The 25,237-nt window shown below is 52.9% G+C and overlaps 1 protein-coding gene across 2 annotated transcripts; it reads right to left on the bottom strand.

The window, feature by feature from the left end:
* Positions 1–2,217: 2,217 nt before the first annotated feature.
* On the bottom strand, positions 2,218–25,232 carry LOC133356336 (calpain small subunit 1-like). 2 transcript variants are annotated; one of them, XM_061573805.1, is made up of 11 exons: positions 25,080–25,232; positions 21,540–21,576; positions 19,923–19,955; positions 16,234–16,311; positions 15,517–15,574; positions 11,610–11,674; positions 10,707–10,775; positions 10,176–10,254; positions 9,630–9,746; positions 6,256–6,314; positions 2,218–5,190 (listed from the first exon to the last, which is right to left on the bottom strand). In XM_061573805.1, the coding sequence occupies exons 1-11, from the start codon at positions 25,127–25,129 to the stop codon at positions 5,164–5,166; spliced, it is 672 nt and encodes a 223-aa protein (XP_061429789.1). In that variant the 5' UTR covers positions 25,130–25,232; the 3' UTR covers positions 2,218–5,163. The 2 variants fall into 2 exon arrangements, with proteins under 2 accessions (XP_061429789.1, XP_061429790.1); XM_061573806.1 differs by lacking the exon at positions 19,923–19,955 and having other exon boundaries at positions 25,080–25,230.
* Positions 25,233–25,237: the final 5 nt, after the last annotated feature.

The following is a 25,237-nucleotide window of genomic DNA, read 5'->3' as shown; positions in this document are numbered from 1 at the left end:
AGTGGTAAAGGAGATGTCTCAGTGGTAAAGGAGATGTCTCATAGTGGTAAAGGAGATGTCTCATAGTGGTAAAGGAGATGTCTCAGTGGTAAAGGAGATGTCTCATAGTGGTAAAGGAGATGTCTCAGTGGTAAAGGAGATGTCTCATAGTGGTAAAGGAGATGTCTCACAGCGGTAAAGGAGACGTCTCACAGTGGTAAAGGAGATGTCTCATAGCGGTAAAGGAGATGTCTTATAGTGGTAAAGGAGATGTCTCAGTGGTAAAGGAGATGTCTCATAGCAGTAAAGGAGATGTCTCATAGTGGTAAAGGAGATGTCTCATAGTGGTAAAGGAGATGTCTCATAGTGGTAAAGGAGATGTCTCATAGTGGTAAAGGAGATGTCTCATAGTGGTAAAAGAGATGTCTCATAGCGGTAAAGGAGATGTCTCATAGCGGTAAAGGAGATGTCTCATAGTGGTAAAGGAGATGTCTCATAGTGGTAAAGGAGATGTCTCATAGTGGTAAAGGAGATGTCTCATAGTGGTAAAGGAGATGTCTCATAGTGGTAAAGGAGATGTCTCATAGTGGTAAAGGAGATGTCTCATAGCGGTAAAGGAGATGTCTCATAGTGGTAAAGGAGATGTCTCACAGTGGTAAAGGAGATGTCTCATAGCGGTAAAGGAGATGTCTCATAGTGGTAAAGGAGATGTCTCATAGTGGTAAAGGAGATGTCTCATAGCGGTAAAGGAGATGTCTCATAGTGGTAAAGGAGATGTCTCATAGTGGTAAAGGAGATGTCTCATAGTGGTAAAGGAGATGTCTCATAGCGGTAAAGGAGATGTCTCATAGTGGTAAAGGAGATGTCTCATAGTGGTAAAGGAGATGTCTCATAGTGGTAAAGGAGATGTCTCATAGCGGTAAAGGAGATGTCTCATAGTGGTAAAGGAGATGTCTCATAGTGGTAAAGGAGATGTCTCATAGCGGTAAAGGAGATGTCTCATAGTGGTAAAGGAGATGTCTCATAGTGGTAAAGGAGATGTCTCATAGCGGTAAAGGAGATGTCTCATAGTGGTAAAGGAGATGTCTCATAGCGGTAAAGGAGATGTCTCATAGTGGTAAAGGAGATGTCTCATAGCGGTAAAGGAGATGTCTCATAGTGGTAAAGGAGATGTCTCATAGCGGTAAAGGAGATGTCTCATAGTGGTAAAGGAGATGTCTCATAGTGGTAAAGGAGATGTCTCACAGTGGTAAAGGAGATGTCTCATAGTGGTAAAGGAGATGTCTCATAGTGGTAAAGGAGATGTCTCAGTGGTAAAGGAGATGTCTCATAGTGGTAAAGGAGATGTCTCACAGTGGTAAAGGAGATGTCTCATAGTGGTAAAGGAGATGTCTCATAGTGGTAAAAGAGATGTCTCATAGTGGTAAAGGAGATGTCTCATAGCGGTAAAGGAGATGTCTCATAGTGGTAAAGGAGATGTCTCATAGCGGTAAAGGAGATGTCTCATAGTGGTAAAGGAGATGTCTCATAGTGGTAAAGGAGATGTCTCATAGTGGTAAAGGAGATGTCTCATAGTGGTAAAGGAGATGTCTCATAGTGGTAAAGGAGATGTCTCATAGTGGTAAAGGAGATGTCTCATAGTGGTAAAGGAGATGTCTCATAGTGGTAAAGGAGATTCTCACAGTGGTAAAGGAGATGTCTCATAGTGGTAAAGGAGATGTCTCATAGTGGTAAAGGAGATGTCTCATAGTGGTAAAGGAGATGTCTCAGTGGTAAAGGAGATGTCTCATAGTGGTAAAAGAGATGTCTTATAGCGGTAAAGCAGATGTCTCATAGTGGTAAAGGAGATGTCTCATAGCGGTAAAGGAGATGTCTCAGTGGTAAAGGAGATGTCTCATAGTGGTAAAGGAGATGTCTCACAGTGGTAAAGGAGATGTCTCATAGTGAGGCTTCTAATGTCTCTGGGGAAGGAGACCGATGGTTCGACCGGGGCCGGCGAGCGGCAGCTTGCGTCCCAACGCCGACCGCGGCAAAACCGCCGGGACGGTTGTCAACCACCGCACTCTCGCGCCGCCCGTGCCGGTGCTCGCCGGTGCTCGCCGGAGACCCTTGGCTTTCCCCGCCCGGTGGAACCGGCGGCCACCTGTGCACAGCTGCAGCGGCCGCACTGCGTCGCAACTCAAACCGCGGCGACACGGGCAGTCACCCGACCGGTGGAGGGGGACGGAAAACCAAAAGTGGCAAGAAGAGACGTTTATTGGGGGCTCGATAAACACGACAAACTTTCAAGAGCCGCACGGATAGATCCTCCAGTCACGTGACTCGTCACACACACACACAAGAGATGCTCCGGTCACGTGACTGTGGGAGGCCAATCGGGTAGAGCTCGTGACATCACTTGGCTGGCACCTCAAACAGGAATGACATTTGTTGTGATGCTGCTGCTGCTGCTGTTGGCAGTGGTGCACAAATTAACAACTCAACCACATTTTGAATAACCCAACCGGTAATGGATATACATTTGTAATTTATATGCATACATCAACCCTCGCTCACCCCTCTTCTGGCATTTGCACTCGATGGGCTCACAAGCGACGACATCACATGCATCCCAGCCCGTGTCTATTTGAGACCTCAACAGCAGAGAGGATTTCTCCACATCTCTCTGGCTCTCACCCAATGATGCTGCTGCTGCTGCTGCTGCTCGTCATTGTACTGGTAGGAACCTCCTGGTTACACCAGCCCACAGGGGATCATTGTGTCCGTCAGTTCGTCGTGCATCCAAAAATGGGAGGAGTGGGGCTGGGTGGGGGTGGGAGGGGTGGGGCTGAGTGGGGAGGGGCTGGTCACCCCGTGGTGCCCTTATAAAACTCAAGGTTTAACCTACTCACGCCGGCTTGTGCCCGCCCTCAGTCGGCCATATTTGTGGAATACACCACGCCGCCGTTGACCCTGGCCATTGACCGAGCAACCCAACGTTCCTACCAGCTCCCTCCGCAGGAGGAATGTGTTAATTTCCGGCAAAACGTCACGGCTACCCGAATTGTAAATGTTGTAGCGGCTTCACTCTCCAACACGCAACGGGTGAGTGCTGAACGAGTAACGAATTGGCACGCTTCGTTTTGTTTACGTGACAAAGCTTTCTAATTGGCTGTGTGTCGGGTCTGACGACACATTCATATTTACCTGATCTAACCTACAAACCTACGATGGATCAATCACATCCGAGGGAACAAAATATCTCAGGCAAAAAAAAAGGTTTCAGGAATCTCTTCTTGACAGCAGTAATAAAAAAGCCATCGCCGCATATTTTTGCGTCGGCTGTTGCCATTGCCCGACACGTCGCTCAAACAGTTCTGGTTTTTGTTGTTGTTGTTGTTTACCTTTAACGACAAAGTCACCGAGGTGCTATCGACGAAACGCGTTGAGTTTGCGCCCGGGGCAAAGCAGCCGGGGAGGGGAGTCACGATTGAGGGAGCAGCAGCAGCAGCAGTCACTGCTGAGTCACCTCGTCTGCCCCGAGGGCGAGTGACACGTGGCGTCGGGGTGAGGCCGTAGCCTGGCGATAACGCGATGGTAACGTGGCCGTAGCCTGGCGATAACGCGATGGTAACGTGGCCGTAGCCTGGCGATAACGCGACGGTAACACGGCGGTAGCACGGCAGTCGCGGGGTGAGGCAATGGCAACTCTCTCGACGTTTGGCACTTGCTCAGTTTGACTCTTGCTGTCGGAAAAACGCCGGCCGCCCCCCCCCCCCCTCGCCCCCCTCACCCATCCCACTACCGAAATTCTCTCCGAGACGTCTCTTAATATTTACAATGGTGGTCAACGACTCTTGACGCACGCCTCCTCGCTTCAAACGAAGAGCGCTAGCCCGCACGTCGGTGCGGTCTCAGTGCTCGCCGTGTCCCTCCAGTCACCACCATCGACCCCTCGCCTCTCTCCCTCTCTCTCGTCTCTCCCCCTCTCTCGTCTCTCCCTCTCTCTCGACCTTTAAAATCCCATTTAACCAGAGGCGGCTGAAACTCACGACCTCGGTAATGGCCGCGGTGGTCACGTGACCATCGCGGTGGTCACGTGACCATCGCGGTGGTCACGTGACCCGGCGAATGACGTGTAAGCTTACGAGCACGAATGATGAGAGCGTGCGGAGTGTACGTGTTTGTGCGCGCGCGAGAGCGTTTTTCCGCACTGCATTAGGCGCATGCAACTGACTGCGTGCGTCTGTAAGCATTTAGCTGCACGTGTGAATGTGTGCGTGTGTAACGGTGTGTGTCCGTGTGTCCCTTCAAAGATGCTCGCTAACAGCACTAGCCCCAACAGCCCGTTAAGGCTATACGGGGGATTTTTGTCTTGGTCTTTGTCCGTGCACACGCACTCACAGAACAGTGGCGCAGTGGTTAGCGCACTGCACTATGAACTCGGTAACCCGAGCTCAGAACAATAGCAATTATCCAAACCTGTCCTGAGCCTTAAATTAGTAACCTGGGGATACAAAGACGGCCAGGCGTGGTGTTGACCACCCACCCCGTCGAGTGCCATGCCGGCCTTAATAGGTGCTCGCTCACAGCTCTTTCCCTGACTATACGGGGGATATTTTCTTGGTTCTTTCGGTAAAGTCACGTAGAAGGGAAATAATACAATAAAATAAACATATTAAAATACAATTTTACTTTCATTCTTTTATTATTTTCCTTCTACGTGACTTTACCGAAAGAACCAAGAAGATGAATCCTTGCAGTCACGAAAGCTTTAAATCGACATTTACGCGGGGGATGTTTGTCTTTGCGTGTGCCTGCATACAATATGTACGTGCGTGGGGATATCTTTGCCTGTCTGCGTCTTAACGCGTGTACGTATCCGTGCGTGTCCGTCGCCGTGCATGTGTGTGTGTACGTGTGTGCACGCGTACGTGTGTATGTGCGTGCGTGTGTATGCGCGTGCGTGCAAGCATGTAGCTGTGTGTGCGTGTGTGTGTACGTGTGTGTGCGCATGTGTACGTGTGTACACGCGTACGTGTGTATGTGCGTGCGTGTGTATGCGCGCGCGTGCGTGCGTGCATGTAGCTGTGCGTGCGTGCAGATGGCGGACCTCCTGGCCACTTGCTCCGGGGCGGCCATGGTGCCGCCCCCCTCTCCCCTGCCCCCCCCCCTCTCCCCGTGCCTCCTCCTCTTCAGCGGCCCTCAGGCGTACATGGTGAGCTGCAGCCACTGTCGACGACACACGGGAGTCCACGTCAGCACTTGGGCGTTTTCAGCCACAGACAAAACGTTTGTCGCAGGGCACAATGACGACACCGGTGAAGATGGCGATGAGACGCTGACGATGATGACACCGGCTGTGATGGTGTGCACGTGTGTGTGTGTTGAACTTCTTTGGTGCCGTACGTAGCCAACCGTTCTAATCGGAGGTGCGGCGGGGGGTTGGGGGGGAAGGACAACAAACTAAACACCAAAAGCGTTTCTAAAGAAATGAGTTTGTCAATCTCGATGATTTAACACATTCCTGCGGAGGGAGCTGCTGGTAGGAACGTTGGGTTGCTCGGTCAATGGCCTGCAGGGTCAACGGCGGCGTGGTGTATTCCGAAAATATGCCCGACTGTGAGGGCGGGCACAAGCCGGCGTGAGTAGTTTAAACGTTGAGTTTCACAAGGGCACCACGGGGTGACCAGCCCCTCCCCACCCAGCCCCACCCCTCCCACCCCCAACCCTCCCCACCCAGCCCCTCCCCACCCGGCCCCTCCCCATCCAGCCCCACCCTCCCCACCCAGCCCCTCCCTGCACGACGGACGGACGGACACAATAATCCCCTGTGGGCTGGTGTGACCAGGAGGTTCCTACCAGTACAATTTCCATAGCCCGCAGTGGCTTCCCAATATCGCGAGGAAGAGCGTTCCAGACGGCCGAAAAAAGGGCATCTGAAAGCGCCGTGCGTCGCGGTGACCACCGTCTTTGCTCGACGGTGAGCCCAAAGCCGCTACGAGGATGGCCGGAGTTTGCGTGATGATTTAAGCTCCTTGACGAGCTGATGATGATGATGGTAATCATGACGGTAATGATAGTGAAATGCTGATGATGATGAGACATAGATTATAATGATGATGAGGCATTGATGGTGATGATGATGAGACACCGATGGTGATGATGATGAGAGAGATTATGATAATGACGATGCTGATGATGATGGATACACTGACGATGGGTCGCTGATGATGCTGATGAGAAACAAACAAGCGGATCCCCTCCCCCCCCTCCCTCCCCCCCCCTGTCCCTCACCTCCAGCACGTTCAGCTTGATGGTGCCGTCCCCATCCCGGTTGTGAGCTTGGAAGGCGCCTGCGGCACAAACACGCGGTCACACGGGACGACGTCGCCACGCTGGCGCCACGGTCCGCAACTCTAGTCCCGAACTATCAGGAACTCTGTCAGGAACTCTGTCAGGAACTCTGTCAGGGACTCTATCAGGAACTCTATCAGGAACTCTATCAGGAACTCTGTCAGGAACTCTGTCAGGAACTCTATCAGGAACTCTGTCAGGAACTCTGTCAGGAATTCTGTCAGGAACTCCATCAGGAACTCTGTCAGGAACTCTGTCAAGAACTCCATCAAGGACTCTATCAGGAACTCCATCAGGAACTCTGTCAGGAACTCTGTCAGGAACTCTATCAGGAACTCTGTCAGGAACTCTGTCAGGAATTCTGTCAGGAATTCTGTCAGGAACTCCATCAGGAACTCTGTCAGGAACTCTGTCAGGAACTCCATCAGGAACTCTGTCAGGAACTCTGTCAGGAATTCTGTCAGGAACTCCATCAGGAACTCTGTCAGGAACTCTGTCAGGAATTCTGTCAGGAACTCCATCAGGAACTCTGTCAGGAACTCTGTCAGGAACTCCGTCAGGAATTCTGTCAGGAACTCTGTCAGGAACTCTGTCAGGGACTCTGTCAGGAACTCTATCAGGAACTCTGTCAGGAACTCTGTCAGGAATTCTGTCAGGAATTCTGTCAGGAACTCCATCAGGAACTCTGTCAGGAACTCTGTCAGGAACTCTGTCAGGAACTCCATCAGGAACTCTGTCAGGAACTCTGTCAGGAACTCTGTCAGGAACTCTATCAGGAACTCCATCAGGAACTCTATCAGGAACTCCATCAGGAACTGTCAGGAACTGTCAGGAACTCTGTCAGAGACTATCAGGAACTCTGTCAGAGACTCTGTCCGGCACCGGGCCGCTTCTCTAATAACGATCGCGTTATCTTTCGCGATCGTTATTGGGACGAGCCTGCATGCGATCGTCCACCCGGGGGCTGCCCGGGTGGACGCTCTCGGTAAGCAGACGGGTTCCCCAACCAACCTCGACCCCAGACACCACCTGCTCAGCAGGCCCAAAGCAATCCACTGCTACAACATCGGTGCTCACGCTCGCGACGCACGCAAGCGGGGTGGGGAGCGGTGCCGTAGCTGCCCTACGGACATCTCTCACGGCCAACACCGGTGACGATTATCTGAACCAGTCCCGGGGCCTCCCCTAGGTCGACTCAGCCTCAAACGAGTACCCGGTGCGGCGTGTAGTAAACATCGCCACTGGGGAGACAAAGGCGGCCTCAAGTTTCAAGTTCATGTATTAGGTGTAGCCCTGTGAGCCATTCGGCTCTTGAATCGGGTGCAACCGCAACAAACAGAAAACAAAAACATGAACAAGAAAACATCTTAAAGTGACTATGTGCAAACAGAAAATCCAAGAAAAGACAGCAAAATATTGCAGAAAAATCACCGTACACCAACACCGTGTGCAAAAATCCCAGTGGATTGCAAGTCAAGCAACAATAACAACTACAAGACAGCTTAGATTAAGGCCATCAGTCTAACTCTGTACTACAACAAACAAACATGGCCAAACCAAAACACTTTTCGGCGTTGTGCCGGCCACCGATCCCCTCGCGTGCCACGGTGCCGGCCTTCACAGGCGCTGCTACTCGCTAACAGCACTTGCCCCGACAGTCTGTGTGAGGCCGCACGGGGGGTCTTTGTCTGTGCGCGTACGTACGGAACATGCCGTGCCGGCCTTCACAAGCGCTGCTACTCGCTAACAGCACTTGCCCCGACAGTCTGTGTGAGGCCGCACGGGGGGTCTTTGTCTGTGCGCGTACGTACGGAACATGCCGTGCCGGCCTTCACAAGCGCTGCTACTCGCTAACAGCACTTGCCCCGACAGTCTGTGTGAGGCCGCACGGGGGGTCTTTGTCTGTGCGCGTACGTACGGAACATGCCGTGCCAGCCTTCACAGGCGCTGCTACTCGCTAACAGCACTTGCCCCGACAGTCTGTGTGAGGCCGCACGGGGGGTCTTTGTCTGTGCGCGTACGTACGGAACATGCCGTGCCAGCCTTCACAGGCGCTGCTACTCGCTAACAGCACTTGCCCCGACAGTCTGTGTGAGGCCGCACGGGGGGTCTTTGTCTGTGCGCGTACGTACGGAACATGCCGTGCCAGCCTTCACAGGCGCTGCTACTCGCTAACAGCACTTGCCCCGACAGTCTGTGTGAGGCCGCACGGGGGATCTTTGTCTGTGCGCGTACGTACAGAACATGCCGTGCCAGCCTTCACAGGCGCTGCTACTCGCTAACAGCACTTGCCCCGACAGTCTGTGTGAGGCCGCACGGGGGGGGTCTTTGTCTGTGCGCGTACGTACGGAACATGCCGTGCCAGCCTTCACAGGCGCTGCTACTCGCTAACAGCACTTGCCCCGACAGTCTGTGTGAGGCCGCACGGGGGGTCTTTGTCTGTGCGCGTACGTACGGAACATGCCGTGCCAGCCCTCACAGGCGCTGCTACTCGCTAACAGCACTTGCCCCGACAGTCTGTGTGAGGCCGCACGGGGGGTCTTTGTCTGTGCGCGTACGTACGGAACATGCCGTGCCAGCCCTCACAGGCGCTGCTACTCGCTAACAGCACTTGCCCCGACAGTCTGTGTGAGGCCGCACGGGGGGTCTTTGTCTGTGCGCGTACGTACGGAACATGCCGTGCCAGCCCTCACAGGCGCTGCTACTCGCTAACAGCACTTGCCCCGACAGTCTGTGTGAGGCCGCACGGGGGGGTCTTTGTCTGTGCGCGTACGTACGGAACATGCCGTGCCGGCCTTCACAAGCGCTGCTACTCGCTAACAGCACTTGCCCCGACAGTCTGTGTGAGGCCGCACGGGGGGGTCTTTGTCTGTGCGCGTACGTACAGAACATGCCGTGCCAGCCTTCACAGGCGCTGCTACTCGCTAACAGCACTTGCCCCGACAGTCTGTGTGAGGCCGCACGGGGGGTCTTTGTCTGTGCGCGTACGTACGGAACATGCCGTGCCGGCCTTCACAAGCGCTGCTACTCGCTAACAGCACTTGCCCCGACAGTCTGTGTGAGGCCGCACGGGGGGGTCTTTGTCTGTGCGCGTACGTACAGAACATGCCGTGCCAGCCTTCACAGGCGCTGCTACTCGCTAACAGCACTTGCCCCGACAGTCTGTGTGAGGCCGCACGGGGGGTCTTTGTCTGTGCGCGTACGTACGGAACATGCCGTGCCGGCCTTCACAAGCGCTGCTACTCGCTAACAGCACTTGCCCCGACAGTCTGTGTGAGGCCGCACGGGGGATCTTTGTCTGTGCGCGTACGTACGGAACATGGCCTCCAGGCGGACGAGGCAGCAGATGAAGTTGTCGAAGTCGACGTTGCCGTCCTCCTCCGCGTAGCGGAGCGTGATGACGCGCAACAGCTGATCGTTCAGCCTGAAGCCTGGGCAACAGTCACACACACACACAGTCACACATACACACACAGTCACATACACAGAGTCACACACACACACAGTTACATACACAGAGTCACACACACACACAGTCACAGAGTCACACACACACACACACAGTCACAGCGTGATGACGCGTAGCAGCTGATCATTCAGCCTGAAGCCTGGGCACAAACATAAAGACGCAGAGTCACACACACACACAGTCACACACATACAGTCACACAGAGTCACACACACAACAACCGCCATTCGCCACTTAGTGGCGAATGGCGGTTGTTGTTGTTGTTGCGTGCGTGCGTGTCTGCATATATACGTGCGTGCGTATGCTTGTGCGTGCGTGTACATGCGTGTGTGTACGTGTGTGCGTGTAAGTGTGTGCGTGCGTGTCTGCATGTGTGCGTGCCATCCCGTACCGGCGGCTGCCAGGGCGGGTCCCAGCTCCGATGCCGACATGGCACCACTGCGGTCTGCGTCGTACTGCTTGTACAGAGTCTGCAAAGACAAAGATCCCCCGTATAGCCTCGACATACCGTTGGGGCAAGTGCTGTTAGCACCTATGAAGGCCGGCACGGCACACGAGGGGGTGGGTGGTCAGCACCACGCCCGGTCGCCTTTGTCTCCCCAGTGCCGATGTCTACAACACACCGCTCCAGGTACTCGTTTGAGGCCGAGTCGACCTAGGGGGAGGCCCACGACCGGTTCAGATAATCGTCACCGGTATTGGCCGTGAGCGGGTCGACAGTGCAGCTGCGGCACCGCTCCCCACACGCGCGACGCGCTCCCCGAGTGCGTCGCGCAAGTGGATCGCGTTCGGCCTGCCGACCAGATTGCCTGCGGGAATCCGACTCGGGCCGCCGGGAACGTAGCGCGGCGCGCCAACCGCTGCGCCACCACTCCCCGCGACATTCGCACGCACGAACGCACGCACGCACGCACGGCCTCACCTGCCAGCCCTTGATCTTGTTCCACAGGATCTTGAACTCCTCGTAGCCCAGCTTCCCCGTGCCGTCCGACTGCGCTCGAAGGTCAAGGGTCAATCGGCTTCACGACGGCAGGGAGCCGCCACCGCCACTCGGGGCTCTCCCATCGAGCTGTGCCGCCGCGTCGCGCGTCACGCCGATTTATCCGCCCCTCGCTGTCGCGTCGTTCGCGTTACTCAGCGCGCGCGCACGCTCTGTGTCGCGACGAGTCTTGGCAACGTCACGCGTCGTTGAGTTGTTTTGTGTAGCGTTGTGTCACGTGGTGCCGTGCCGTGCCATTTTGTGCCGTGGCATTTTGTTAGGGTGAGGGTTGTGGGCATGTCATTGCGTCACGTCGTGTTGTGTCGTGTCGTTATGTCATGCCGTGTCGTTGTGCCATGGTGTTGTCGTGTTGTTGTCGTGTTGTTGTGTCGTGTTGTTGCGTCATGCCATGTCGTTATGTCATGCCGTATTGTTGTGTTGTCGTGTTGTATCGTTGCCGTGTCGTTGTGTCGTGTTGTTGTGTCATGCCGTGTCGTTGTGCCGTGTTGTTGTCGTGTTATTGTGCCGTGTTGTGTTGTTGTCATTGTGTCGTGTTGTTGTGTCATGCCGTGTCGTTGTGCCGTGTTGTCGTGTTGTGTCGTTGCCGTGTCGTTGTGCCGTGTTGTTGTCGTGTTGTTGTGCCGTGTTGTGTTGTTGTCATTGTGTCGTGTTGTTGTTGTGTTATCGTGTGTTGTCGTGTTGTGTCGTGTCATCATGTGTTGTGCCGTGTTGCCGTGTCGTTGTCGTATTGTTGTCGCGTTGTTGTTGTGTTGTGCCGTGTTGTGTTGTTGTTGTTGTGTTGTCGTGTTGTTGTTGTGTTGTTGTGTCCCCGCTGAGTCAGGATACGTCCATGAGCGCCACCATGCTGCGGCACGACTCGATGCTGAACCCGTCCGTCTTGAGGTCGCGGTCTGAATGAACACGAAGACGACCGCACGGTGACATCGAACACCCCTGGACTCAGCCAGAGCGATCAACTTTAGCGCTCCGGCACCGTCACTTTGCTCCTCAGCAAGTCACCGTTGAGCCTCATCTTTTCCAAAAAAATTGTTATTATATCTTTTTCATTTTTTTATGCAATTTGTTTTTGATACGTTGAATACGCACGCATGTCCGTACGTTGAACTTTATAAGTGCTCGTGAACCGCACCTGTCTGTTGATGTATGTATCGTGTGTATGTGGGACTTCTTTCGTGCCGTACGTAGCCAAACCGTGCTAATCGGAGGTGCGGGGGAAGGACAACAAACTATGGGTGGTGAGTCTGTGGGTCTCTGTGCGATGAGTCTGTGGGTCTCTGTGTGATGAGTCTATGGGTCTCTGTGTGGTGAGTCTGTGGGTCTCTGTGTGATGAGTCTGTGGGTCTCTGTGTGATGAGTCAATGGGTCTCTGTGTGGTGAGTCTGTGGGTCTCTGTGTGGTGAGTCTATGGGTCTCTGTGTGGTGAGTCTGTGGGTCTCTGTGTGATGAGTCAATGGGTCTCTGTGTGGTGAGTCTGTGGGTCTCTGTGTGGTGAGTCTATGGGTCTCTGTGTGGTGAGTCTATGGGTCTCTGTGTGATGAGTCAATGGGTCTCTGTGCGATGAGTCTATGAGTCTCTGTGCGATGAGTCTATGGGTCTCTGTGTGGTGAGTCTGTGGGTCTCTGTGCGATGAGTCTATGGGTCTCTGTGTGATGAGTCTATGGGTCTCTGTGCGATGAGTCTGTGGGTCTCTGTGCGATGAGTCTGTGGGTCTCTGTGTGATGAGTCTATGGGTCTCTGTGTGATGAGTCTGTGGGTCTCTGTGTGATGAGTCAATGGGTCTCTGTGTGGTGAGTCTGTGGGTCTCTGTGTGGTGAGTCTATGGGTCTCTGTGCAATGAGTCAATGGGTCTCTGTGTGATGAGTCTATGGGTCTCTGTGCGATGAGTCTATGGGTCTCTGTGCGATGAGTCTATGGGTCTCTGTGCGGTGAGTCTGTGGGTCTCTGTGCGATGAGTCTATGGGTCTCTGTGCGATGAGTCTATGGGTCTCTGTGCGATGAGTCTATGGGTCTCTGTGTGGTGAGTCTGTGGGTCTCTGTGCGATGAGTCTATGGGTCTCTGTGCGATGAGTCTATGGGTCTCTGTGCGATGAGTCTATGGGTCTCTGTGCGATGAGTCTATGGGTCTCTGTGCGGTGAGTCTATGGGTCTCTGTGCGGTGAGTCTATGAGTCTCTGTCCGAGGAGTCTATGGGTCTCTGTGCGATGAGTCTATGGGTCTCTGTGCGATGAGTCTGTGGGTCTCTGTGCGATGAGTCTATGGGTCTCTGTGCGATGAGTCTATGGGTCTCTGTGTAATGAGTCAATGGGTCTCTGTGTGGTGAGTCTGTGGGTCTCTGTGCGATGAGTCTATGGGTCTCTGTGCGATGAGTCTATGGGTCTCTGTGCGATGAGTCTATGGGTCTCTGTGCAATGAGTCTATGGGTCTCTGTGCGATGAGTCTATGGGTCTCTGTGCGATGAGTCTATGGTTCTCTGTGTGATGAGTCTATGGGTCTCTGTGCGATGAGTCTGTGGGTCTCTGTGCGATGAGTCTGTGGGTCTCTGTGCGATGAGTCTGTGGGTCTCTGTGCGATGAGTCTATGGGTCTCTGTGCGATGAGTCTATGGGTCTCTGTGTGATGAGTCAATGGGTCTCTGTGCGATGAGTCTGTGGGTCTCTGTGCGAGGAGTCTATGGGTCTCTGTGCGAGTGAGTCTATGGGTCTCTGTGTGAGGAGTCTATGGGTCTCTGTGCGAGGAGTCTATGGGTCTCTGTGCGATGAGTCTATGGGTCTCTGTGCGAGGAGTCTATGGGTCTCTGTGCGATGAGTCTGTGGGTCTCTGTGCGATGAGTCTGTGGGTCTCTGTGCGATGAGTCTATGGGTCTCTGTGCGATGAGTCTGTGGGTCTCTGTGCGATGAGTCTGTGGGTCTCTGTGCGATGAGTCTGTGGGTCTCTGTGCGATGAGTCTATGGTTCTCTGTGTGATGAGTCTATGGGTCTCTGTGCGATGAGTCTGTGGGTCTCTGTGCGATGAGTCTGTGGGTCTCTGTGCGATGAGTCTGTGGGTCTCTGTGCGATGAGTCTATGGGTCTCTGTGCGATGAGTCTATGGTTCTCTGTGTGATGAGTCTATGGGTCTCTGTGCGATGAGTCTGTGGGTCTCTGTGCGATGAGTCTGTGGGTCTCTGTGCGATGAGTCTGTGGGTCTCTGTGCGATGAGTCTATGGGTCTCTGTGCGATGAGTCTATGGGTCTCTGTGTGATGAGTCAATGGGTCTCTGTGCGATGAGTCTGTGGGTCTCTGTGCGATGAGTCTATGGTTCTCTGTGTGATGAGTCTATGGGTCTCTGTGCGATGAGTCTGTGGGTCTCTGTGCGATGAGTCTGTGGGTCTCTGTGCGATGAGTCTGTGGGTCTCTGTGCGATGAGTCTATGGGTCTCTGTGCGATGAGTCTATGGGTCTCTGTGCGATGAGTCTATGGGTCTCTGTGTGAGTGAGTCTATGGGTCTCTGTGCGAGAAGTCTATGGGTCTCTGTGCGAGGAGTCTATGGGTCTCTGTGCGAGGAGTCTATGGGTCTCTGTGTGAGGAGTCTATGGGTCTCTGTGCGAGGAGTCTATGGGTCTCTGTGCGATGAGTCTATGGGTCTCTGTGCGAGGAGTCTATGGGTCTCTGTGCGAGGAGTCTATGGGTCTCTGTGTGATGAGTCTATGGGTCTCTGTGTGATGAGTCTATGTGTCTCTGTGCGAGGAGTCTATGGGTCTCTGTGTGAGGAGTCTATGGGTCTCTGTGTGAGGAGTCTATGGGTCTCTGTGCGATGAGTCTATGGGTCTCTGTGCGATGAGTCTATGGGTCTCTGTGTGATGAGTCAATGGGTCTCTGTGCGATGAGTCTGTGGGTCTCTGTGCGATGAGTCTATGGTTCTCTGTGTGATGAGTCAATGGGTCTCTGTGCGATGAGTCTGTGGGTCTCTGTGCGATGAGTCTATGGGTCTCTGTGCGATGAGTCTATGGGTCTCTGTGCGATGAGTCTACGGGTCTCTGTATGGTGAGTCTGTGGGTCTCTGTGCGATGAGTCTATGGGTCTCTGTGCGATGAGTCTATGGGTCTCTGTGTGAGTGAGTCTATGGGTCTCTGTGCGAGAAGTCTATGGGTCTCTGTGCGAGGAGTCTATGGGTCTCTGTGCGAGGAGTCTATGGGTCTCTGTGTGAGGAGTCTATGGGTCTCTGTGCGAGGAGTCTATGGGTCTCTGTGCGATGAGTCTATGGGTCTCTGTGCGAGGAGTCTATGGGTCTCTGTGTGATGAGTCTATGGGTCTCTGTGTGATGAGTCTATGTGTCTCTGTGCGAGGAGTCTATGGGTCTCTGTGTGAGGAGTCTATGGGTCTCTGTGTGAGGAGTCTATGGGTCTCTGTGCGAGGAGTCTGTGTGTAAGTTTATGTATGTTATGTTCAACTTCTTTCGGTGGCATATTGGTTAGCGCGCTGCACTACGATCCCTCGCCATGGCCAGCATCATCCGTGAATATTTGAACTGGTTCTGGGCCTCCCCTAGGTAGACTCGGCCCTAAACGAGTAGCTGGTGCCGCGCGTAATCTTCAGCACTGGGGAGACAAAGGCGGCCGGGCGTGGCGCTGGTCACACCAACCCCCCGTGTGCCACGGCGCCGGCCTTCACAGGTGCCGCTCGCTAACAGCACTTGCCCCAACAGTCTGTTGAGGCTACGCGGGGGACCTTTGTCTGCGTGTGTGCGGTCACTCACGTTTGGTGACCACCTTGTTCAGGACTCCCTGCAGCTCCCCAGGGCTGATCTCCATGTCCTAGGGGATGCCCAGGAGATGGACACAGCAGGTCGTTACGCAGACCAAATCAAATCGATGAGTATGGACAGTCCCCGACTTGCAAACATCCACGCTTACGAAAGAGCGTCCAGAAGATATTTATTTTTAACAATCCGTGTGTGTGCACTGCATGTGTGTACCGTGTGTGTGTGCACTGCATGTGTGTACGTACCGTGTATGTGTGTACCGGGTGTGTGTGTGTACCGTGTGTGTGTGTACCGTGTATGTGTACCGTGTGTGTACCGTGTGTGTGTAACGTGTGTGTGTGTAACGTGTGTGTGTGTACCGTGTGTGTGTGTACCGTGTGTGTGTGTACCGTGTGTGTGTGCACTGCATGTGTGTACGTACCGTGTATGTGTGTACCGGGTGTGTGTGTGTACCGTATGTGTGTGTACCGTGTATTTGTACCGTGTGTGTACCGTGTGTGTGTGTACCGTGTGTGTGTGTACCGTGTGTGTGCGTACCGTGTGTGTGTAACGTGTGTACCGTGTGTGTACCGTGTGTGTGTGTACCGTGTGTGTACCGTGTGTGTGTAACGTGTGTGTGTACCGTGTATGTGTGTACCGTGTGTGTGTGTAACGTGTGTGTGTGTACCGTGTGTGCGTGTACCGTGTGTGTACTGCGTGTGTGTACTGTACCTCCCCGGCGAGCTGGGTGAACACGCGACGAAACTGAGCGTCTTCATCGCTCTGCAGGGTCGGCTGAACCTTCGGGGGCTGCAACAATGTAAACGACAGACATTGACACAAAGACAAAGATCCCCCGTGTAGCCATCACAGACTCTCGGGGCAAGTGCTGTTAGCGAGTAGCACCTATGAAGGCCGGCACGGCACACGAGGGGGTGGGTGTTCAGAACCACTCCCGGCTCCCCAGTATGTGTACCGTGTATGTATTTACCGTGTGTGTGTGTAACGTGTGTATGTGTGTACCGTGTGTGATTCTGTCACTCCGCCACGGATGGCCGAGCCACCTAGAGCTGCCACGGGCTCTCGAAGTTGAAGTGACCGTGGCGCCCTCTGGCGGCAGCCGTTACTCTCACCTGACGATGCTGAATTGCAATCTCCAGCAGAGGTCGCAAACGGGTTTTGATTCCTTACCCGTACTCGGCCGCACCAGGGTCGCAAACGGGTACCCGTTTCCTACCCGTACCCGTACCCTACCCGAAATGAGTGACAAACGGTAACTCGCCGGTGACTCACAGCCTACCCGTACCCGGCCGCACCAGGGTCGCAAACGGGTACCCGTACCCGTCACGGGTATCGGGTAGGGTACGGGTATCGGGTACCCGGTTGCGACCTCTGATCTCTAGCAAAACGTCGTCCATGAGTACAACTGTCAAACATTTTGCTGGGATTCATCTTCTTGGTTCTTTCGGTAAAGTCACGTGACTTTACCGAAAGAACCAAGAAGATGAATCCCTGCAGTCACGAAAGCTTTAAATCGAAATTTTGCTGGGGCTTTTGCACGCCCCTCCTGTGCGTACGTACGTTGACCGTCTTACCCACCGTACGTAGCCGATGAACCGCATCAACGGACGCGCTGCATTTGCCCCATCAGGCGGCAACTTGATTAGATTGGCTCTGTCGGCTGGTGGAGGTTTATCGCTATAAATTAATCCGTAAAAACAAAGTTTTTCACTATAAATCCTTTATATGCGTGGCGGCTAGAGTCCTCTCGTCCTCTGGCTTGAGATGGCTGCCACCTATGGGTCAGATGATTGCCTGCCACCATTAAGCAATTGGTAATTAAATATTTTAAAAAATTTCCTAAAAGGTCTAACATTTTGGAAAAGAATGTTCACGAAAATAAATTGTCACGCACAACGAGTCTGTGTGCAAAATGTCAGCTCGATTGGATCACGGGAAGTGGGTTAAAAAACGACCGAAAGATTTGCACGGTCGTAAGCGCGCAAGCAAGCAAGTGAACTTAATATAAAGGATTTAAAAAAAACAGTCAAGATACATACACTACGATCCAACACAAAAGGGTCAAATTGTTCAATCGTCACTGCCATCATTTGCAGTACGTCAATAAACCCATTCTAACACTCTTGAGATGAGACGCATTAGACAGACAGTGCGTGCAGTCTGCAAGCAAATACGAGTAATATTAAAGCAAAATTATTGCAACTATTGTGTGTGGGTCATTCCTTCATTTTAATAGGATATTGTCGGCACTACGATAGCTACAGCACCAAGCGCAGTGCATTGTGGGACGCGACATTATAGCTCCATCACACACACTGCATTGTGGGAGGCGGCACTACAGCTACATCACCAAGCGCTGTGCATTGTGGGAGGCGGCACTACAGCTACATCACCAAGCGCTGGGCATTGTGGGAGGCAGCACTACAGCTCCATCACACACACTGCATTATGGGAGGTGGCACGACAGCGACATCACCAAGCGTGGTGCATTGTGTAAATAACCAAGCTCGGTGCATTGTGGGAGGCAGCACTACAGCTCCATCACACACACTGCATTATGGGAGGTGGCACGACAGCGACATCACCAAGCGTGGTGCATTGTGTAAATAACTAAGCTCGGTGCATTGTGGGAGGCAGCACTACAGCTCCATCACACACACTGCATTATGGGAGGTGGCACGACAGCGACATCACCAAGCGCGGTGCATTGTGTAAATAACCAAGCTCGGTGCATTGTGGGAGGCAGCACTACAGCGACATCACCACACACAGTGCATTGTGAGAGGCGGCACTACAGCGATATTATCACACGCACTGCATTATGGGAGGCGCACATGTCAAGCCAACAGCGGGCAGCGAGCGCCAGGGAATTTCGGAAATGTTAACTACCTCGCCTGGTATACAGGCGGTCGTGGGTTCGATCTCAATCCTGACGACTGCTGCTGTATATTTGGAGTCTGCGTCTCGATCTCATCATCATCACGCTGGCTAGGAAATGTTAACTACCTCGCCTGGTCTACAGGAGGTCGTGGGTTCGATCTCAATCCTGACGCCTGCTGCTGTATATTTGGAGTCTGCGTCTCGATCTCATCATCATCACGCTGGCTAGGAGATGTTAACTACCTCGCCTGGTATACAGGAGGTCGTGGGTTCGATTTCAACCCTGACGACTGCTGCTGTATATTTGGAGTCTGCGTTTCGATCTCATCATCATCATCACGGTGGCTAGGAAATGTTAACTACCTCGCCTGGTATACAGGAGGTCGTGGGTTCGATCTCAATCCTGACGCCTGCTGCTGTATATTTGGAGTCTGCGTCTCGATCTCATCATCATCACGCTGGCTAGGAAATGTTAACTACCTCGCCTGGTATACAGGAGGTCGTGGGTTCGATTTCAACCCTGACGACTGCTGCTGTATATTTGAAGTCTGCGTTTCGATCTCATCATCATCATCACGGTGGCTAGGAAATGTTAACTACCTCGCCTGGTATACAGGAGGTCGTGGGTTCGATCTCAATCCTGACGCCTGCTGCTGTATATTTGGAGTTTGCGTGTCTCTCTCATCATCATCATCACGGTGGCTAGGAGATGTTAACTACCTCGCCTGGTATGCAGGAGGTCGTGGGTTCCAGGTGACTAGGAGATGTTAACTACCTCGCCTGGTATTCAGGAGGTCGTGGGTTCCAGGTGACTAGGAGATGTTAACTACCTCGCCTGGTATTTAGGAGGTCGTGGGTTCGATCCCGACCCTGACGCCTGCTGCTGTATATTTTGAGTTTGCGTGTCTCTCTCACCATGGTCGTGTGGATTTTTCTTTGGCTCCTCTGGGTTTTCCCTCCACATTTAGAATCAACGTGCGCTCCAAGGGTATTTGGCTGCTTTAAGTTTCGCTGAGCTATCGTTTGCGATGGCCAGGTCACTTCCGAAATGCCTGTATAGCTCAGCGGAGCCTTACCTGGTGAAAATAATTTGTGATATGCACTACATTTCGATTTAAAGCTTTCGTGACTGCAGGGATTCATATTCTTGGTTCTTTCGGTAAAGTCACGTAGAAAGGAAACAATAAAATAATATAAATATAACATTTTCTTGCTGTGGATTTCACACCTGATGACGATTGCTTGTGTTGCAGTCGGAACGTCGTGAGAATTTTTATTGTTTTATATCAATATCATTTTATTATTTCCCTTCTACGTGATGACTTTACCGAAAGAACAAAAAATATATATGCGCTACAGTTAAACCCCGCGGCGTAGTGTAATCGGCGTGGGCTCCGGTGCATTCCCCGGCACCTGAACCCCTCCGGCCCGTGGGCCCTGGTGCAGTTGCACCGCCTGCACCCTCGCCGGCTACGACGCCGCTAGGGGAGGGAGCCGGGCAAGGAGGGAGCTTCACGTACCCAGCTGTCTTGATTGGAGGAGTCGGCAATCATCTGCTCGTTGGTGGAGGTGGCGACAGGCGACAGGCGGAGAAGAGAGGCAGAGGGAGAGGGGGAAGTAGGGGGGGAGTGGGGGGAGCACAGTGTCGAGAGACAGAGACATGCACAGACAGCCATGCAGACAAAGATCCCCCTTATAGCTCACACAGACTGTTGGGGCAAGTGGTGTTAGCGAGTAGCAGCGCCTATGAAGGCAGGCACGGCGCACGAGGGGGTGGGTGGCCAGCGCCACGCCCGGCCGCCTTTGTCTCCCCGGCGACGATGTTTACTACACACCGCCCCGGGTACTCATTTGAGGCTGAGTCGACCTCGGGGGGGGGGAGGGAGCCCAGGACCGGTTCAGATAATCGTCGCCGCTGTCGGCCGTGAGCGAGAATCGAACTCGGGTCGCCGGGTTCGTAGCGCTAACCGCTGCGCCGCCGCTCCTATACAGACACACACACAGACGCCCGCCCACCAACGGAGAAAGGATACAGCAGAAACCAACATCAAGAACCTCCAGCAAAACCAAAAAGCCAAACAGCAACGAGAGTAGGAACCAGATCCCAAGCTCAGCTCAGCAAGCAGCAGCTGCTCCACCAGGGCGGGCGATGAGGCGGGCGGCCAGGGACCCAAAGCTGCACGGAGCGCCGCCGAAAGTTCGTCACGAGTTCCGTTGAACGCGTCAACAAATCATGCGAGTCATCAAATCATCATCAGCATCAGCCGGCCAGCCTCGATCGATCATCCACCGATTGATCTCTTCGACGGCAGACGATCCAGCGGGCAACTGCGCACGGGCGGATTTCACCGCTCCGTCTCCGGCGATGGGACGTCCTCCGGGGCACGCCCCGTCGCCTCGGCTGCCACTCCCCTCGTCAGCAGTCGTCACCCACGGCAACAGTTCCCCCTCTCGCCCCCTTCTACCCGCCGTGTGTGCGGCATTCTCACAAAGCTTGACGCGATCCTCCTATCCGCCGGAGCCTCCAAAGCGCCGGATCACCAGCATCCCCGATCGATACGCCCGGGTTTAGATGCTCAGTTGTGCCGGACGTGTCAGTTGTGCTGGCCGTGTCATGTCAGTTGTACCGGCTGTGTCAGTTGTACTGGCCGTGTCAGTTGTACTGGCCGTGTCAGTTGTACTGGCCGTGTCAGTTGTACTGGCTGTGTCAGTTGTGTCGGCCGTGTCAGTTGTACTGGCCGTGTCAGTTGTACTGGCCGTGTCAGTTGTACTGGCCGTGTCAGTTGTAACCAGCCATGTCATGTCAGTTGTAACGGCCGTGTCAGTTTTACCTGCTGCATGGCCTACATCAACTACATCAGTTGCGTGTGCGCGTCGACTTTGCTATATCGGCTGTTGTGGCTTTATCGGCCGTGTCACCTCTCGTTGGCTCCATCAGCCGCATGAGGAGCTGCACTTGAGTGAGTTGGCCGTGTCGGCTGCGTTCGCCGTCAGCTACGTCGGCTGTGCGAACTCGCACGCGCGATTCACCTACGTCGGCCCTGCTCGCCTGCGAGAGCCAAGCCAGGCTGACGTGCGGCGTCTCGCACAGACTGCTGCGACGATATTAGTCTCCGTGCGAAGGTCTGACCGCTCACCTGAAAGAACTGCTGCCCGATGTTCCCTCCAATCTCCCTGCGTGGAGAGGGAAAAAGGTGGGAGGGGTGGGCACAGCGGTGTGGGAGAGAATGCATGAATTATGGTACGACGTCGCGCATCCGACCGTGACCGATTAACCGACCGCACGGAGTGGGGGCTTTGTACGTGATAGTGTCAGCGCCCATTTCTACAGACGCTCATGAATCCATAAAACCGAAAATATTCTCACGCCAGGGCCGTATTAGCCAATTATAATGATCAAATAGGCACAGTAGGTATGAAAACTGAAGGGCCTACGAAAAAAGTGACCATGTTTTTTGTTTGTTTTATAAGAAATGTAACCAAGATACCTTCCTCGAATAAATATATTTATAAATAGCAAGGACAGGCACAGTGTTTACACAAAGAGGCAGAGTCATGTCAATCGCTGGTTTTTTTCGTAAGGCGAGAGAGAAATTAAACACCGGAGGATGAAGTTTGAGAAAGAAAAAAATTCCGTTCCAAAATCAGCAAAATAAACATCTCGAAGTGCTGTTTTTTTGCACAATCAAGCGGAGTAACAGTCGTGATTCTACAGAGTTGCCATCGTCAAAACAAAAGTGCCCAAGCCCCTACAACAGGAGTGGGGGACCTTATTTCTGCCAAGGGCCATTTGGATATTAATAACATCATTCGCGGGCCATACTAAATTATCAACTTAAAAATTTGCCGGTTATATTTGGCCAAACATTTAAACACATTCCTGCGGAGGGAGCTGGTAGGAACGTTGGGTTGCTCGGTCAATGGCCAGGGTCAACGGCGGCGTGGTGTATTCCGCAAATATGGCCGACTGTGAGGGCGGGCACAAGCCGGCGTGATTAGGTTAAACGTTGAGTTTTATAAGAGCACCACCGGGTGACCAGCCCCTCCCCACCCTCCCCTCCCCACCCAGCCCCTCCCCACCCTCCCCACCCATTTTTGGATGCACGACGGACGGACACAATAATCCCCTGTGGGCTGGTGGAACCAGGTGGTTCCTACCAGTATTAACTCATCCCTAATGTGATGGCTGGAACTGCTTCTCTTTGGCGAGGCGTGTGATGATGTTAGCTGGTGTTGATGATGTTGCTGCTACTCGCAACTGCTTTTCCAGGTTTGCTCCTAGATTTATTGAATTTCGAGTCCTGCCTGTGGTTGCCTTGGCAGGGCCAGACCAGACCAGATGATTTCGCGGGCCTCGTACGGCCCGCGGGCCAGACGTTCCCCACCCCTGCCCTGCAAGAACTTTAATCCCACCCTGGTCTCACCCAGCCACGGATTTGCGTTTGTCTGTGTGGGATGGGATCATCCCCCACTCCCCCCGTGTCTAGTTTTGATTCGTGTTTTGCCTTCTCCAATGACTCATGAGTCAGCCACGGCTGCCTCGTCGCCTGCTGTCATTGGCAAGAGCTTTGTGGTTTGCTTTGGTTTGCTTGCGATACAGTTTAAGGCACGTGACGACGCATCCATCCGAAGACGAGATAGAAAACAGCAACAATGTTCGGCTCACACAACTGCGTTCGTGCGTTGCGTCAAGCGGAGACGCTGCACAGGTTTAAAATGTAGCGATCAGCCAGCGCAGGTTTGGTGAAACAAAGCATCACAACAGTTTACAACTTTGGATACGTTATGGGTAACTAACATTACATGCTGTGAGAAAAATAAGAATAGTTTTCTACCCTTTCTGGCAATAAAACAGGATGGTGTTAAGGTGTTCAAACCACATGGTACTTTTATGGTGAACAACGCAAACCAACAAGGCTCTAAATTTCGATTTAAAGCTTTCGCGACTGCAGGGATTCATATTCTTGGTTCTTTCGGTAAAGTCACGTAAAAGGGAAATAATAAAATAATAAAAATATAAATGTGTAGTGTATAGTGGTGTAGTGTATAGTAGTGTAGTGTATAGTAGTGTATAGTGTAGTGTGTATAGTGTAGTGTATAGTAGTGTATAGTGCAGTGTATAGTGTAGTGTGTAGTGTATAGTGTAGTGTATAGTGTAGTGTATAGTAGTGTAGTGTATAGTAGTGTATAGTCTAGTGTATAGTGTAGTGTACAGTGTAGTATAGTAGTGTAGTGTATAGTGTAGTATATAGTGTAGTATACTAGTACAGCACTAACCGGTGTGTTGGAGAGCCAAGCCACAACATTCACAATCGGAGCACGACGTTTCGCCAATAATTACAACCAGCTTCATCAGGCGACAGCCAGATATGTGGAGAAGTCCACCTGTTTCCTTCCTTATATAGAGGCGTGGATGTGCCGAGTTTAACGACACGTTCATATATTTACGCGATCCAACCCCACAATTATGGATGATATTGGTCGCGAACACACACGCACACACGCGTGTGCGTCCACATGCAAAGTGCACTTACAATTCTAGATTTGAAGCTTTCGTGACTGCAAGGATTCATATTCTTAGGTTTTTTTCGGTAAAGTCACGTAGGTAAAAAATGTAAATTAATCAAAGTAATTTTTTTTTTCATTTAACTTTTATTAATTTAATTTTTTTACCTACGCGACTTTATCGAAAAAACCTAAGAATATGCACTTACAATGCCTGCGTAATTGTGTGGATTGTTTTGAGTTGAGGGTGGGCGTGGGGGCATTGCTGTATAAAGCAATGCCCTGGGCTATGAACGCCAGGTTCTCTTGACAAGCCCAGCAGGACTTACGATGCTAAACACGTAGCCACAAAGACAAAGCTCCCCCATATAGCCTCTAACAGACTGTAGGGGCAAGTGCTGTTAGCGAGTAGCAGCACCTATGAAGGCCGGCACGGCACACGAGGGGGGGGGTGGGTGGCCAGCACCACGCCCGGCCGCCTTTGTCTCCCCAGTGGCGATAGTTACTACACACCGCACCAGGTACTCGTTTGAGGCCGAGTCGACCTAGGGGAGGACCAGGACGGGTTCAGAGATAATCGTCGGTGATTTTGGCCGTGAGCGGGAATGGAACTCGGGTCGCCAGGTTCGTAGTGTAACACTAACCGTTGCACCACCGCTCCCCACACACACACACAAAGATCCCCCGTATAGCCTTAACAGACTGTAGGGGCAAGTGCTGTTAGCGAGCACCTATTAAGGCCGGAACGGAATACGAGGGGGGTGGGTGGCCAGCACCACGCCCGGCCGCCTTTGTCTCTCCCCCAGTGGCGATGTTTACTACACACCGCCACCAGGTACTCATTTGAGGCCGAGTCAACCTAGGGGGGAGGCCCAGGACCGGTCCAGAGATAATCGTCGCTGTTGGTGGCGAGACGTGGCGAGCTAACCACTGCGCCACCGCTCCCCGCGTTTGCCAATGTCTATTAATGCCACACACGTACACACACACACACACGCATGTTACAGTACAGTACACATGTTACAGTACAGTACACACACAGCAACCCACGAGTTTGCGAGATCCTATTAAGGTGACACGCACACACGCACACGCGTTACAGCACGGCACGACCAACACCGTTAGCGAGCTCCTATTAAGGTCGCGTCAATGGCACAGAGACGCAAACTCACCCCGCCACCGCCTGGATCAAGTTCCCAGCGAAGCGCCCCAGACCGAACATCTTGGCGGCTGAAGGAGGAGGAGGAAGAGGCGATAACGACGAAGATGAAGACGCACGGCGGGTCACTGAACTGGGTATGAGCACGCCCCCACCAACAGCACAAACACC

This window comes from Lethenteron reissneri, chromosome 53, assembly GCF_015708825.2.
Source record: "Lethenteron reissneri isolate LAM-NWPU_2019-01 chromosome 53, ASM1570882v1, whole genome shotgun sequence".
NCBI lineage: Eukaryota > Metazoa > Chordata > Hyperoartia > Petromyzontiformes > Petromyzontidae > Lethenteron > Lethenteron reissneri.
Note: the sequence above shows the minus strand (reverse complement) of the source record. Positions and strands in the feature narration are given on the sequence as shown.